At 38.0% G+C, this 16223-nt stretch overlaps 1 protein-coding gene across 2 annotated transcripts in view; it reads right to left on the minus strand.

The window, feature by feature from the left end:
* Nucleotides 1-16223, minus strand: part of MYO16 (myosin XVI) — a 533335-nt gene that overhangs the window by 155389 nt on the left and 361723 nt on the right. For both annotated transcript variants that reach the window (XM_070408604.1, XM_070408603.1), the window contains exons 24-25: nt 7012-7087; nt 1833-2008 (exon numbers count right to left, since the gene is read on the minus strand). In XM_070408604.1, the coding sequence (XP_070264705.1) occupies nt 1833-2008; nt 7012-7087 (252 nt within the window). The remainder of the gene's footprint in view (nt 1-1832; nt 2009-7011; nt 7088-16223) is intronic.

Below are 16223 nucleotides of genomic sequence, written 5' to 3' on the forward strand. Positions count from 1 at the left end.
CTGGCTGTGAAAAAGAACAATAGACTATTTTCTGTGATAAGTAATTAAATACACCTCTTAAAAGAAAAAAATCATGTGTAGAAAAGATTAAATCATAATGGAGATTTTAAAAAAAAGTCAGTTAAAATGAAGTCGGGGGAGTGGAGAAATAAAGGGCACAAGGAAATTAATTAAATTCTACCATGGTCTAAAAGGAATCTCAACCACTAATGTACCTTTACATTTCACAAAAATCATACAGACTTAAGCCAACATATCTAGTGATCCAAAATCATTTCTCTTTAAATAGAAAGATCTTTATAGAAGAAAAAAATTCTAATAAAAATCTTGTCAATTTGGTGTTATTGCTGCCATGGCAATAGCTCTTTCCCTTCCATTAAGATCAACTGTCAAACAGAAATGATTAATTATCACTGATGAGGGACTGTCAAGTGACGCGACTGGTCCAGGATCAACCTTTTCCTACAAACAGGAAGCCCAGTGTGACGCTCAGTTACAAAGTGGGCTGACTCCTACCTGCTCTGCCAGTCACAGAGGAGGACGTGCAGGGATGAGGGCAGTTTGAACAGAAGTGAGGAATGGAACACTTAAGGAGTAATCATAATAAATAAATCTCCACCCCTTGAAATTAAACATTCAATATCCCTCTCTGGGTGGAGGAACTACTGTGAGTTATCTCTCTTCTCCAGTCCTTTAGGGAAAAGACTAATGGCATCTATGCCTGGTAATGTTTAATAATTAAGGTTAAAAATTACAATTTAGAGGTGTGCAGTGATTTCTTGCTCTTGATTTCCAGGATGATTGAGAAAGGAAGGGCCAACAGGTTCAATGAAACCCACAGGGATAGAGATCTTCCTTATAAAGGGTAAATCTTTGTCTTTTTTATGTAAAAGATGCCATTTTTGTATTCAGTGAGATTGAATTCCTGTGATCATATAGCTATATCAAAGGATCCCTAAGTCTCAGGCCTAGGAACCACACACACACACACACACACACACACACACATTTCTAATATGTTATACACATTTCTGCCACTCTTCTAAAATAGAGCTGATTTTAATTATGCTTTCATTTTAATTGGTAAGCTAAAATGCATTCCAGCAAGCTACAACTGAGTATCTAAAAATGATTGTCCTGGACACCTTCCCAATCATATTTCTCATCTTTTATGGTTTTGGTAGAGGCAAGCAAAACAAACTGGGACACACTGAATTTTAAACTGAAGACATTTCAGTTTGAAAAAACTCTTTACTGAATTTGTAGTTCTATTACAAAAATAGTTTGAACCATTAGGTTGTAAGAGCAGCCACACTTGTGTGAGACAAATACACATTTAAAAAATAGTATAATAAAAAAAAACTTAAATGTCTACAAAATATGCAGTAAAAACATTCTAGCACCTGAAAAAGGCACTGTGCCTGTGAGAAACTGCAATTTATGTTCAGAGACTTAAAACCTCTCAAGTAATTAATGTCAACAGAATAAGGTAGCTAAGTTAATTCCCCCTTAGCCTACTAGCCCTAAAGTTACTTCCCATTCATCACAGAGACAGTCATAGAGATGAAACATAAATAGGATATTGCACGGACAACCAACACAATTACAAATACTGTATTTGCTATTGAATTTTCACTGGAAAGTACTTTCCTATACTGGTCCCTCTTTCTGATGTTTATACTTCAAATAGGCATCCTTTCATTTAATTTTTAAAAGTTAAAATATCAATTTCTTTCCTTTACTACTTATAATTGTGCTTTCTTAAAAAAAAAAAGAAGCAAACATTCTAAGCAAACTTAAAAACAACCAAACGACAATCACAAAATTCCTACCTTACTAAGTTCTAGATAATTCCTGTTTTCTCCAATAGTTGAAGAAGCTGTCATTTTCTTATTGAGCAGGGCAGATTTATGTCCTCTGAATTTAAAAGAAGGGTAGGAAGATAGAAGGGATCCTGTTTGTGACAGTTTCGACTGGAACAAGTGATTGATCACGACATTTTCACTAGCTAGGAAATAAACAAATGAATATTGTAAGGTGGCACTAACATTGTTATTTACATTATACTTACTCCTCTTCCAAGTCCTTCGGCTAGTCACACATTCAGAGTGGAAGATGTAATTGAAGAGTCCATCTTTCCCTTTGCCTCTATTTTATTTTCCCCACGATGCATTATACCATTTGATGAATTCTGACCGCCCTTGCCCTTGGCCAGGTGTCCTGATCTATGTTTCCCAGTTCTCCACCTGAGTGCTTGACCCCTCACTCTCTAATTGTCACTTACTACTCTCCTAGCTGTCTGAGCAGAAACTTACCTGATCAATCCTAAGGGGCTTTAATGCACTTGCCCAAGTCATGAAGACATGGATTCTCCCAGGAACTCCTCTTGCAGGAAAGTAACTACCCAGGAACATGCTTCCCAAGAATCTACGCTGTCTCAGGGCTGGATGTAAGTATCTATGGGACTATTTGGTAACTGCCAATCCGTACTCCTTAATCCCTTCACCTTTGTTACTCAGTGCCCCACACCTCTCCCCTCTGGCAACCATCAGTCTGTTCTCTGTGTCTGTGAGTCTATTCAATTTGGTTTGTTCATTTAGTCTGTTCTTTAGATTCACATATAAATAGGGAATATAGTCAATACAATTGTAATAACTATGTATGGTACCCGGTGGGTACTGGAACTATCGGGGAGAACACTTTGTAAAGTATACTATTATCTAACCATTATACCACACACCTGAAACTAATACAAAATAATATTAAATATAAACTGTAATTGAAAAAATAAACTAAAAATAAAAAGCACATGTTGATATGTATTAGATGTTAGGTTATACAAATTCTAATAATTCCAGGACCACATTCCTTTCTTCACATCTCAGAAAGAAACTGGAGTAATGATGAATAGGTTTTTGGCTATAAATTCAAACAGCATAGTCAAAACTGTATATGGTATTTAAGGATCCAGAAGGCATTTTTCTTGTGTTACCCCTATCTATATATAGGCAGGTTTTTAAGCTTTAGTTTCCTTTTCTTTAAAATGACCATGACATTGCCCTGACTGGTTTGGCTCAGTGGATAGAGCGTCAGCCTACTGACTCAAGGGTCCCAGGTTCGATTCCGGTCAAGGGCATGTACCTTGGTTGCGGGCACATCCCCAGTGGGGAATGTGCAGGAGGCAGCTGATCGATGTTTCTCTCTCATCGATGTTTCTGACTCTCTGTCCCTCTCCCTTCCTCTCTGTAAAATATCAATAAAATATATTTTTTTTAAAAAATAAAATAAAATAAAATGACCATGACAATAGCTACTTTGAGGATTGCTACAAGATTAAAATGTGAAATAGTGTGCATAAATAATTTAGGATAATGCTCAGCCCATCAGACAGTTAGCAATGTTTTGTACCAAAGCCATTTTACCTTTTCTACACCCATATTATTTTGTTTGTCCAGGCTAACGTATTTATTAGCAATGCACTCAGTGTGAAGTCATTCTATGAATAAACAAATAGACAACTAGGGAGAACTGTCCAGAAAGGGAAGACATGGTCATGGAATGCAAGAAGGCAAAAAGAAGCCCTTTGGTGTTAGATGAAAAATAGAAGAAATAGCATAAATTCATGACTTTCATATATAACTATATAGCTATCTATAGATATAAAAGCCTAAGTTAAATTAAAAATAGAGGTAATAGCATAAATTCATGACTTTAATATATAACTATATAGCTATCTATAGATATAAAAGCCTAAGTGACCATTTGACCGGTAGCTATGATGCACACTGACCACCAGGGGGCAGATGCTCAACACACAGGCATGAAAACATGGAACATACTGATGAATCTCAGAGGGAAAGGGGGGAGGGGATGGAGGAAAGAGATTAACCAAAGATCTTGTATGCATACTAGAGGCCTGGTGCATGGATTTGTGCACCAGTGGGGTCCCTCGGCCTGTCCTGTGGGAATATGGCAGAAACCAGCAGTTTGACATTTCCCGAGGGGTCCCAGATTGTGAGAGGGCACAGGCCAGGCCGAGGAATCCCACAGGTGCACGAATCATGCACTAGGCCTCTAGTATTTTTATATATCGATATATTTTCTATATCTATATCTTAAATTTGGTAGTTCTGAAAGAGCCAAAAAGTCATGACACCACAATAGAAATGAGCTCACGAGGCCCCTAGACCTTCGTGTTTAAGAATAAATACTATTCTATTCTAAAATAAATCAAGGCTTCTTGGACACATGGCTGATTCTATATCTGAGGCAAGGGAGAAAAGCATGGAACATCTTGGAAGAAAAAAAATGCAAGGAAATGCTAAAAAATATTATGAGAACCTGTCAAAAGGACATAGGAGGCTCTCACTGGCCACATGTTGGCAATTTCAACATCAAAATAATAATAGTAATGGATTATGATTCATTGAGTAAAATAAGGGAATCAAGAAGAAACTAGACTTTTGGTGGTGAGCACATAACAGAGTATACAAATACCAAATTACAATGCTGTAGACCTGAAATTTATAGAATGTTATCAAACAATATTATATCAATAACATTTTTTAAAGAGACAAGGAAAAAAACAAAAGAATTTATGAGTTCATATTGATAATTAATCAGAAAGATGAGTTCTTATAGTAGAATTTACTGTTGATGGAAAAAATGGGTTAGAAAACCATAATCTTGCAACCATAGAGAAATCATTAATTTAGGTAAGAAGCATTCATTTTGCAAATCTAATGGGTGGAAGTTTGATGAGGACAAAAATATTTACATTGTCTCAAAGTGCTTCCTTACAAATTACTTATCAAAGAAAAAACAGTGACTTTTGATTAAAAAAAAACCTGAAGTATGCCACCTTCAAAAGTGATCAAGGTTAACTGGTAAAGTTTTACAGGGGCTCATAATTAGACATTACTATTATTGTATCGATGTTACATATTCTGAGAATTTACTGATGTTATATAAGATAATACGCTTGATCTTCTACCAGAGTTTTAGGAATAAAGTTGCATGTGACTTAATCTCAAATGAATCAAAAATATATGTATATACACACACACAAAGGGAAGGAAGGAAAGAAGAAATAAAAGAAGAAAGGAAGGAAAGGAGGGAGGGAGGGAGGGAGGGAGGGAGGGAGGAAGGAAGGAAGGAAGGAGGGAAGGAAGGAAGGAAGGGAAGGAAGGAAGGAAGGAAGGGAGGAAGGAAGGAAATAAAGAGAGAAGAAAGGAATGGTAGAGAGAGAAAAAGAGTAAAAGAAAGGAAATGAAAAAAATATGGAATAAGGACATATGGGAGATCTTTGAACTAATTTTGTAACTTTCTTTAAGTTTAAATTATTTCAAAATAAAGATAAATAGTAAATATATAATACCATGGTCCATTTAAATAATAAAATTATTTGTATTTATTGCAAGTCTATGTATGGATGCAACCACAGATAAATAGTGTAAGATATTAAAACATTTCACAGATTCATAAAATACTGTAACAACCATGTATCTTTTGTTCATATGATAGAATGGGTGTGCAACTATGACTCACTGGCCACATCTGGCCTACTTCTTGTTTTGGTCAATAAAGTTTCATGGAATACACCATGTCCATCTGTGTTGTCTAGGGCTGCTTTCTTATAACAGCAGAGTTCAACAGAGACCTTATGACTTGCAAAGCCTAAGGTATTTATTTTCTGTCCCTTTAAGGAAAATGTTGCCATGTCTTGGAAATTTTAGCAAGTTTAAACAATAGAATGGCTTTAAAATGTTGGGACTCTATTAAAATAAGGAGAATTGCAATATCACTAGCCATCATATCCTCATTCTAAATATATATTCTATGACCATAAAATACAAAAATAAGAAAGTGTCATTGTACCACCTGGAAAACATGCTGTATATAAGATCTTTATAGAATGTGTAGGTTAACTGAAAGTATGTTATAAATGAAAGTTCAAATATTGAAAAACAATACGACATTTTCAATGCAATGATAATCAACAGGACTGTTTTTTACAATTTCTTCCTTCTATGTGGTATTATTCCAAGTCCATATTTTATCATTAGTCTCAGTTTTTCAGAGAACTCACAAAAACCCTAAGTTCTAAGAGGCAAGCAAAGTAATTCCCTGTGTAAAACAATATATTGTAACTGTGTGCTGTTTGGCTTAAGGCAAATATGTTCCTCAAACCAGAAGTGATAGGAATGTCTTACTTCCAGCTCAAAGGTGTCCCCTTATTTCATGAAAGACTATCATGTGCTTCTTTCCCTAGGAAAGATAAATGACTCGATCTCATTCAGAGCAACATAAAGCACAAAAGATGATATGCTTTAATTCATTGAAAAGGTTATTAGGAAAATGTGAATCACTGCAGAAATGCTATTAAGAAAATAATTACTAGAGGAGATAGAAATATATATTGACATATATATAATTACACTACATATACATGTAGCATATAGCTTTAGTATAGTATAGAATTATAGATAAACATATATAAAGTACTAAGGTTCAGGAGGTAGATGAAACCTATAAATGTATATTGATATATGGATATATGTATGTGCATGAGTACATATCAATTTGTATGCTTATTCTACTTTGTGAGCATTAGTTCTTTATATAAATTACATAAGAATAAACTACCCCTTATGTGTGTTTCAGAATCATCTTAAGTAATGGAATTCACCCTGCTGTGGCCTAAATAACTTTGGAAGCCATATTCATCTTCATTAGTCTTCACAGAAGAGCTTTTTTATATTCATAACACCAGAGTGTTAAAGGTGTTTTATATTTCTATCTGCTAAAAGCTTAGTTAAATTATGGTTTTTACTAGGCTCCAAATTAAATTGTAACCAATGTATAGTGTGGAAAGATCCATTCTTTATGATTCTGGGCATTAGAATGTAACAGAATTTAAATTATCCTTTAGCTGGTGGCATATTTTATAGGATAATGTTCAGAGAACTAAGAAATGTGGGGTATTTTAACCATAGGAAGGGAGAAACTTACTTTTCATTACAAATGAAAGATTCCGTGAAAGGGAGTCTTTATTTTTTTCAATTGCTCCAACAATTTCATACATTACCTAGGATAAAAGAAAATGGCATAATTATTAATGATGAAACATGACCACAAGAATAATTCCCTTTAAAGAACAACTTGATTCAGGGGAGGTTTAAAGTTATTCATAAAAAAGCTCCTTCAGGTCTTAGAGTTCACATTACATGCAGGTTCAAAGTGCTCACCTGTGTGCTGTCATTCTGCACATTACACAGGGACACCTCTCTGTTCTAATTTGCAAAGCCCTCCTCTCATCATTATTTTAAGAGAAAATGGTGGTGACTCACATTCATAGAGTCACCTTTATATTTAAGGCCTCTAACCTGCGCAGAAAACTCACTAACCAAGTGGAAAGACTCCGTGACACCTTGAAAAGGAAGTGTGATTTCAGTTTGATAAATTCAGTCTCTTTATTAAAAGGGTCCTTTTAGATCATTTAAACCATTAATCTGAAGTCTTTAAAATGAAGAAAACATATGAAAAAATAATGCCTAGATTATTCAAGGACAGTTTACTTCTAAATACGCTTAAATGACTTCATTGTCTGCTTTCATTGGTATTCCAGTCTGGCCTGGGAGATTTGTTCTCTTAAGAGATTCATGTTTTATTGCCTCTCCCAATCTCAGCTAAGCATGAACTCCAATGTGGTCTTGAGAAATCAGCTCAGCCAGAAGGCTTATCAGTTTCAACAGCTGCTTCTGCTTCTTGTGGGAAAATTTTGAGGCATGTCGCTATGGTCAGGTGTCATAGGCTGTCCTTTGCCCTGGTGTATCAGGACTGAACTAAGGGAGGCAGCTGCCCAATGAATGCCACCTCTTTTTTCAAAATATATTTTTATTGATTTCAGAGAGGAAGGGAGGGAGAAAGAGGTAGAAACATCAGTTCTAAGAGAGAATCTGATCTGCTGCCTCCTGCATGTCCCACACTGGAGGTCAAGTCTGCAACCCGGGCATGTGTCCTGAGTGGGAACTGAACTGAGACCTCCTGGTTCATATGTTGACGCTCAGCCACTGAGCCACACTGGCCAGGCTGAATGGCACATCGCCCATAAGGGAGTATGGGTGGTTAGGTCAATAAAGACAACAATCACCCGACTGCTTGTGAAATTTTAACTAGTCAGCTTGAGAGGACTGCCTCATGGGCAGCAAGAGGGGACTAAACAGAAAAGGAATCCACGAGAAAGAGGCTATGTATCTAGTGAGAGGAATATAGAAAAAAGCCAAATAACCCTGAATGAGCCTTGCAGATGCACATTCAGTTGTAAGAAATAATTCAGTTGTGGACCCTTCACCCAATCCCTCCAATGATAGCATCCTAGAAAACCATCACAACCAGAATATTGACATTAATGAGCTAAACATTCAGGACATTCACATCATCGCCTGGATCACCCATGTTGACAAATTATGGGTACACTCACCTGCCTAAAATCAATTGAACACATCTGTATGAATCTATTTCTCCATGCTTTAATCTGTTCCACTGACCTATGTCTTCACCTCCATCTTGATTAATTTATAATATGACTTTAAATTAAGTAGACTAATTCCTCCCACATTATTCTCCTTTTTAAGAGTTGTTTTAACTATTCTACTTTCTTCATGTTTTCATATACATTTTAGAATAATATTCACTATATTGCTATATCTAAACAAAATTTCACATGATTTTGATAGGAATTACATCAAACCCCTGTATCAATTTGGGGAGAATTATTACTATATTATTAGTAAATTGACTATTTATTGTATTGTCTTCAAATCCACAAATATGATATATATCTCCTTTTATTTAGATCTTTGACTTTTTTCATCCGCATTTTGTTGTTTTTAGCATATAGATCTTCATGTTTTGTTAGATTTATACCTATTCGCATTTTTATGAGTGATTATCAATGTTATATTTTAAATTTACTGTCCATTACTAGTATCTATATATAAAAACCTAAGTGACCATTATGACCAGTTGACCAGTTGCTATGACACACACTGAACACCAGGGAGCAGATGCTCAATGCAGGAGCTGCCCCCAGTGGTTGGTGTGCTCCCACAGCCAACCTCCCACAGCTGGCCAACCTTCCGTGGTCCTCCCCCGTGTCCCTCCACAAACCACCCCCCTCCCCCAGGCCAGTCAGCCCTATCAACCCTGAATGGGACTGGGCGAGACGGCCCAGTTGGCCCAATCACCAGCCAGGCCTGTGCACAAATTTATGCACCGGGCCTCCAGTATAGAAATAAAATTGATTACTTTATGTTTATATTGTATCTTGTGACTTTGAGGAGCTCACTTATTAGTTCCAGAAATATATATATATATATTTCTTGAGATTTTTCACATGGACAATCATGTTATCTACAAATACAATTTCTTTCTTCCTTTTCAATGTCTTTTATTTCATTTCTTGCCTTATAGCGCTATGCCTTTCAGCACTATGTTTAATAACAGTAGTGAGAGCAGACATTCTTGCCTTGTTTCTGATCTTATGAGTAAAACACTGTCTTTTACCATTGAATATAAGGTTAACTGTAAGATGTTAGTAGATGCTCTTTATCAAATTGAGGTTGTCCCCTCTATTCCTACGTTTTTTCTAAGTCTTTTTTTTTTTTATCATGAATGGATGTTAAATTTATAAAATGCTTTTTCCACATCTATTTATATAATTATGTGATTTTTTTTCTTCTTTAGCCGGTTAATATGATAGATTATCATGATTGATTTTCAAATATAGAACCAGCTTTGCATCCCCGGGGAAAAATTAATTATTAATGTGAATGATTTTTTTAACATATTATTTAATTATATTTGCTAGTATTTAAAAGTATTTTGTATTTGTATCATGATGGATAGTGATCTTCAGGTTTTTTTTTTCTTTTGTGGATGTATATACTGTCTTTGTCTTAAATACCTTTAATATCAGGGTAATAGTAGCTTCAGAAAATCAAGGAGAGTTCTCTCTTCTATTTTTCTAGAAAAGATTATGTAAGGTTAGTGTTCATTTTCCTTTAGGTATTTGAGGAAAGCTCCAGTGTAACCATATGGGACCAGAGCCTTCCTGTTCTGTTCAGTTGAGTTAAATTACAAATTCATATCCTTGATGGTTATCGAGCTATTAAAATTATGTTGTTAATATTGGGAAAACTGATGTAGTTTGTGTTTTTTGAGGAATAGGTCCTTTTCATCTAAGTTGTTAAATTATTAAATTTATAACAGCTGATTGTAATTCCCTTTTGATCTTTTTAATGTCTGCAGTGTCTGCAGTTTGTAGTCATACTTCCTATTTTATTCCTGATATTAGCAACTTGTATCTTTTCTCTTTGTCATTCTTACTAGCTGTTTGTCATATTTTGTGGTTATTTTAAAAGAACCAGATCTTTGTTTTATTGATTTTCTCTGTCCTTTTAAAATTCTATTGATTTCTGCTCTTTGTGACTGCCTTCTGTTTTCTTGCTTTCAGTGTATTTGTCTCTCCTCTTCCTAGGTTGTTAAGGTGGGAGTTGATTATGATTTGAGACTATCCTCTTTTCTAATATATTTATTTAGCGCTATAAATTTTCTTCTCAACCTGTTTTAGCCATGTTTCACAAATTTGATTCTTGCATTTTCATTTTCATTCAGTTCTACTTTTTTTTTAATTCCCTTGCGAATTCTTTTTTTTTTCTTTCTATCCATGGATTATACAGAAGGGCAATGCTTAGTTTTCAAGTATTTGGTGATTTTCTTGTTATCTTTCTGTTATTGACTTCTAGTTTGATTGCACTGTGGCAGGCAACTGCATTCTGTATAATTTTGATCCTTCTGAGTTTATTTAGTTTTGATTTATGATCTTTTTTGCTACATGTTCCATGGGTACTTGCATGGAATGCATATTCTGCTTTTCTTGTTTTAAGTGTTCTATAGCAAAATAGATCCTCTTGACTGATGGTGTTGTTGAGTTCTTCCATGTTCCTGCTGCTTTCCTAGGAAGATGTGGATCACTTGTCTGGAGAAGGGTGTTGTAGTTTCCAACTTAAACCTTTGTTTTGGCTGCCTTCCTCTGGCCCCACTCAGCAGGAGAAGGAAGGCACAGCCTGGTACTGCTGGGTGGGAGAAGTCTAGCTTCCCCTCTCAACCTCCTCTGACATAAAAGAACAGGGGACTCTCACGACTGCTGGGCAAGCATGGGAGCTCTGGGTCTCCACTGGGACTGTAGCCACACTTCCGGCTGTCGGGTGAGCAGGCGGCAAGAGTAGATGTGCTTCTTTGTTTACTAAAGTGCACTCCACCGTGTGTGGAGAGACAGGAGCTGTGGCTGGGCTACCTCTGGACAGTGGTGAAAGTCCTGATCCCCCACTAAACCTCCAATGACATCCCCTAACCATGGGGGTGAGGTGGGAGCACAGTACAGATTCAAAAACTTAGCACAATACTGAAATCTGAGATCTGCCTAAGCATTTCAAAATCATACACACTAAAAGGAAAACTGCAATTTCAATAAATGTCACTGGAAGGTGTTTTTTAATTGTTTTCACTTTTAAAAAATGTATAGCAAATGAGGTGGCCGTGGCTAAAAAAAAAAAAAAAATGTAATCTGATCTCTGGTAACTCATATGCTTTCTTTTTGCCTTAGATGAACACACAAACTTGAAGTAAATGTTGATAAAAAGATGGGAATAGAAAACCAAAAATCTAACTCAACAGTCACTCATGTCAAATTGCTGATAAATCCTCACTATCTAGGGAGAGATGTCCACTTTACCTAATAAAATCCTTTGATTTATGGCATAGTTCCAGGTGCTTCCCATTGTACTTTCTCCTCACTTCCTGCCACTCTGCTCCAAAATTCCTCTCTTAACATGACTCCTGCCTTTCCATTTAGGAATTTCCTTTCCAGCTTTTCCAGCTGCCAATGCCAAGTCCTTTTTCCAAGGCTCCATGCCCTGGGAAGAGCTTGGCGGCCCTCCTCCTCAGCATGTCAAGCCTGGTACCCAGCCTGGTCAAGGTACCAGGACTTCCTGGCTTCTCACCTAGGGAACATGGAAGGTAATGCCAACCCCCCACCTCTCAAGATGACCTTGAAGATAAGTGAAAAAGCTTGTCGGTACTTAGCTTTGCATAATACCTATCACTTTCTACTAATATCCCTCATACCTGCTTCTACTGCTCACCTGCACTTTTCTCCCAGACCTTCTCAGAAACTTTTTTTACATTATGGACTCAAGAAGGACTCATGGAACATCTATGTCCCCTATTTTTGAGGCTGCTAAATGGGCTGCTTATCCAAAAAAGGAGACTCTCATTCTGTGCCTGTAATTGTATCAGTCAAAATCCATTCATTGCACTACAGAGAAATTGCTTCCAAATAAAGTAAGTCTCCCTGAGAATCTAAGTACATCACATTCAGCGTCTGGATCTCATTGAGACCAGTGGCTTCTAGAAGGCAGAGGAGGCAAAGCAGTGGGACAAGGTCCCTGGGTGCCTGGGCAATGCAAAGGGAAGTGAACTGCAAAGCCTAGCTGAATGGGCAGAGAGGATTCTATGAAAGGGAATCCACCGAGGAGGAACTCAATGTATCCTAGAAATCCCTTATATCTTGGTGAGTCTGCCATGTCATGAGAATAAAGATCTATCCTCTCAGCTGAGCCACTGGGGTGGCGGGGTGGGGAGTTGAGGAACATACAGGTGCTGCTGGAGCAGCAGGAAGCAGGTTTGAAGCAGAGACCTTTCTAGGTCATTCTGGACAGCTGCTCTGCTCACAGCCCTATCCTCCCTATTCTTGCTGTTTTGTTATGTGAGAGATGAAAGAAGAAAAACATGAAAGTCGCCAAAGATAGAGACCTGGTTAAATTCTTTCCTTTTCCACTCTGTCTTTATGTTTTCTTCGTCTGAAGGGCTGGATGATAGGATTCCTGCTGGACGTGACAGCGTCCCTCATGCATGTAATGGCGAAATTTATATGCATGCAGCCTAATACAAATCTAAGGAAATTGTCATGTATTCAAAGATTTCCTTTGGAATGATTCTGTTCAATAAAATGAGTCCAAAGGAAATTTAGCAATTTGCTTATGTTTCAGCCGTGAGCAATACGCGTCTAAATGCTTGAGTGTGCATGCCAGATGAAGAGCGCAGGATAAACTAGGGAGCAGGGAAGCATGCTGCTTTTTTGGAAGGACTCGCTGTAACACTCTGGGACTGCAATAAATATAATTAAAAGATAAATTGTGTTAGCTATATATGAAAAGGGAGTATAAAACTTTCACAGTGGCTGTGAATTACAATTCAGCAAGGTACCTCGTTTCCTGGGTCCACAAAGGAAAGGAAAGTTATGAAATGTCAAACCACACGCATCTTCTTTCTGCATGAAGGCTATCTGGCTCATGCTTGGCTAATCACCAAGGAAACGGAAATATCCGAAGGTGAGAGCGCCCTGCGGCAACGGCTCTATCCACCATCACTGATTTGAATTCCCCGAGTGGAAAGCAAGAGCAGTTGGCTGATTCAACCTTGATGAAGAGCTGGGGCTTGGTGTGTTCCCACATCTGAGGTCTCAACCCCTGGCCGGGAGCCTGGCCCACAGCAGGAAAGCATTGAGAGACAGTGGAGCATGTGCTAAGCTGAGCGCCTTCTCTGCGGCTAATACCTTCAGTGTTTCTGAAAATGTGCTTCCCAGAGTCCCTATCAGGAAATGTTCTCTGGTGCTTAATAAACATGAACACAGTTCAGACCTCACCCGGACCTCTAATCGTCATTGATGGGGCTGGAGCCAAGGAACCTGCATTTTTAACTTGTTCCCCTATTGATTCTGTGCACCTTCAAGCTTGAGAGTCATGGCTCCAGGTACCAGTGACTTATGCTCTGTGAACTCTGTCCTCCTGGGTGATGCCGGCAGAGGGTAAGGGAGCCCAGGGACAGGGTTTGCAGAGGATCGATGTTTTCCGCGCATTTGAGAAATGGAACAACTAGTAGAGCAGATAATGGCATATTTTGAAAATGCTGATAAATCTAAAATGAGACTATGGTATAATTATACTCAGGCTAAACTTTTCCCCCCCTTAGGATAGTTAACATTTTGTAAATGGGTATAGAGAAAGAATGTTCAAATGCTTTGTCTAAGACCTTAGCAATAGAAGCCGGTATTTTTTAAAAAAACAAACAAACAAAAAAACCTTATTACTGTGGTGCCCTGCATAAGTCACATACAGTACTGGAAGTCTGGGGAAAATGAGGTGAGTGAGAGTGTACTAAAGGAGAAGGGACAGTGGACTCAGGGTTATGAAGGAGGGTTCATATTCTATTTCCCACCTATCGGCCTAAAGACACACAGGACCGGGCTGCACTAATGCACTATGGAAGCATGAGGAGTCAGTCACTCAGCTTCTCTGAGCCTCACTTTCCTGTTTATTCAATATAATGTTGAACTGGGGCCAGTTCACACTAAAGTTCAAATATTTTATTAGCATAGACCATCAATAAAATAAATTACTTCTAGGGGATTAGAACAGTTATATATGCACACACTAAATGGGCATAAGTGGCTGCATCTATGTAGATTTTCAAATTGCCTTTGATGTGGTTAATAGCAAAAGTTAATAAATACAATCTTCATTGAATCGGGGTTAAAAGACTAAATTTGGAAAAAAACAAGAAAAATAGCTAGGAGTGACCTTTTAAATATATTTCAGACAATGTAATGCATGTTCAATTATAAAATTTGGAAAATACTGAAAATTATAAAATACAATTTACCTCTAATTCCTTTTTCCAGAGATAGCCTACTTCTTTTCTCCTCCCCCCGTCTCTTTCTCTAGCTATTCACCTTCCTATCTAAACTATTTTTGTCTAAGTATGCACTGTCAAAAGAATTGGACTCCGCCGCATGTTGTGCTTGGTAATGCCTTTCCCTGTTACATACACCGTTAACTCTCTGGCAAACCCCTGTCCTTGCCTGCTCTGTGGTATGTCACCTAGCCTTCCATCTAGGGCTGCCACCGGGGCCCTGGCAGAAGATTGGAGAGCAGGACTAGAGTGAAAACCATGGGAATCCCCTTCCCGCCCAACAAACACTGGCTCCATCCTCATCCTACAGCCCACTGTTCATGACCCCAGTGTTTCTGGGAAAGGCTACCAAGGTTCCGGCTCCCACTGTCTTTGGCTCCCAGGCCAGTAATACTATCTCCTCCCTTTTGCTCTCCAGCCAGAGAGGAGGCGGCACTGTTTCCACTGGGGACACACTTCTGGGTCACCTCACTGTCCCCTGTCTTTCTCCTCAACTTTTCCTGTGTAACTATTCTCTGTAATCTTTTTCTTATTGAAAATTTGGCACAGTTTCTTTTTCAGCCTAGTTCCTGACCAACCTCTACCATTCCCAATTTATTCTTCTTTTTTTTTATCTTAATATATACTTTTTTATAGCAGAGAGAGAGAGAGAGAGAGAGAGAGAAATATCAATGATGAGAGAGACCCACTGATTGGCTGCCTCCTGCATGCCCCCTACTGGGGATTGAGCTTGCAACCCAGACATGTGCTCTGACCGGGAATCGAACCATGAACCCCTGGTTCACAGGTCCATGCTCAACTACTGAGCCACCATGGCAGGGCCCCAATTTCTTCTTTTGTCTAATCCTGCCTTGGTGCTGACAGCTCAGATGCTTCTGCTTGCTCCACAGCTCACAACAGGACAGGGATAGACACACTATTTATCACTGTTCTCAAAACACCTGAAGAAAGATAACAAAGGTCTTGAAGGTATAAAAGAAAGCAAAGAGAATGATGCAGGGACTAGAAGGGCTGATGGATAGAGACAAAGTGATAAGAAGTATTCATTCTAGAAAGACTGAGTGTGGAAGGAGATATCATCTAAGCCTATAAATGAATCTTGTGGAGAGAGCAGAATGGACTCAGCATGCTTGCTGGGATGCATGGCCTCGCAAGTCAGAGAAAGGAGAAATGGAAACAATAGAGCATTGCACACCAGGCTAGAAGCATAAATATTACAACTCTTCAGTTCTTCATTCAGGCCAGAATCCGGAAGCAAACAGAAAAGTGCCTGAATGGCAAAACTATGGTGTTATAGTCGTATGAGGGCTTTTTGTGACATCATTTAGATTCATTATTTGGACTTCATATGCCTTAATTTTCCTTCTCTCTTACTGTTACCTGCTAAGAGAATAGCCATTGTTTTCATA

Source organism: Myotis yumanensis, unplaced genomic scaffold (genome assembly GCF_028538775.1).
Source record: "Myotis yumanensis isolate MYYU_CA2020_CCGP unplaced genomic scaffold, mMyoYum1.0.hap1 SCAF_3, whole genome shotgun sequence".
In the NCBI taxonomy this organism is placed as follows: Eukaryota; Metazoa; Chordata; class Mammalia; order Chiroptera; family Vespertilionidae; genus Myotis; species Myotis yumanensis.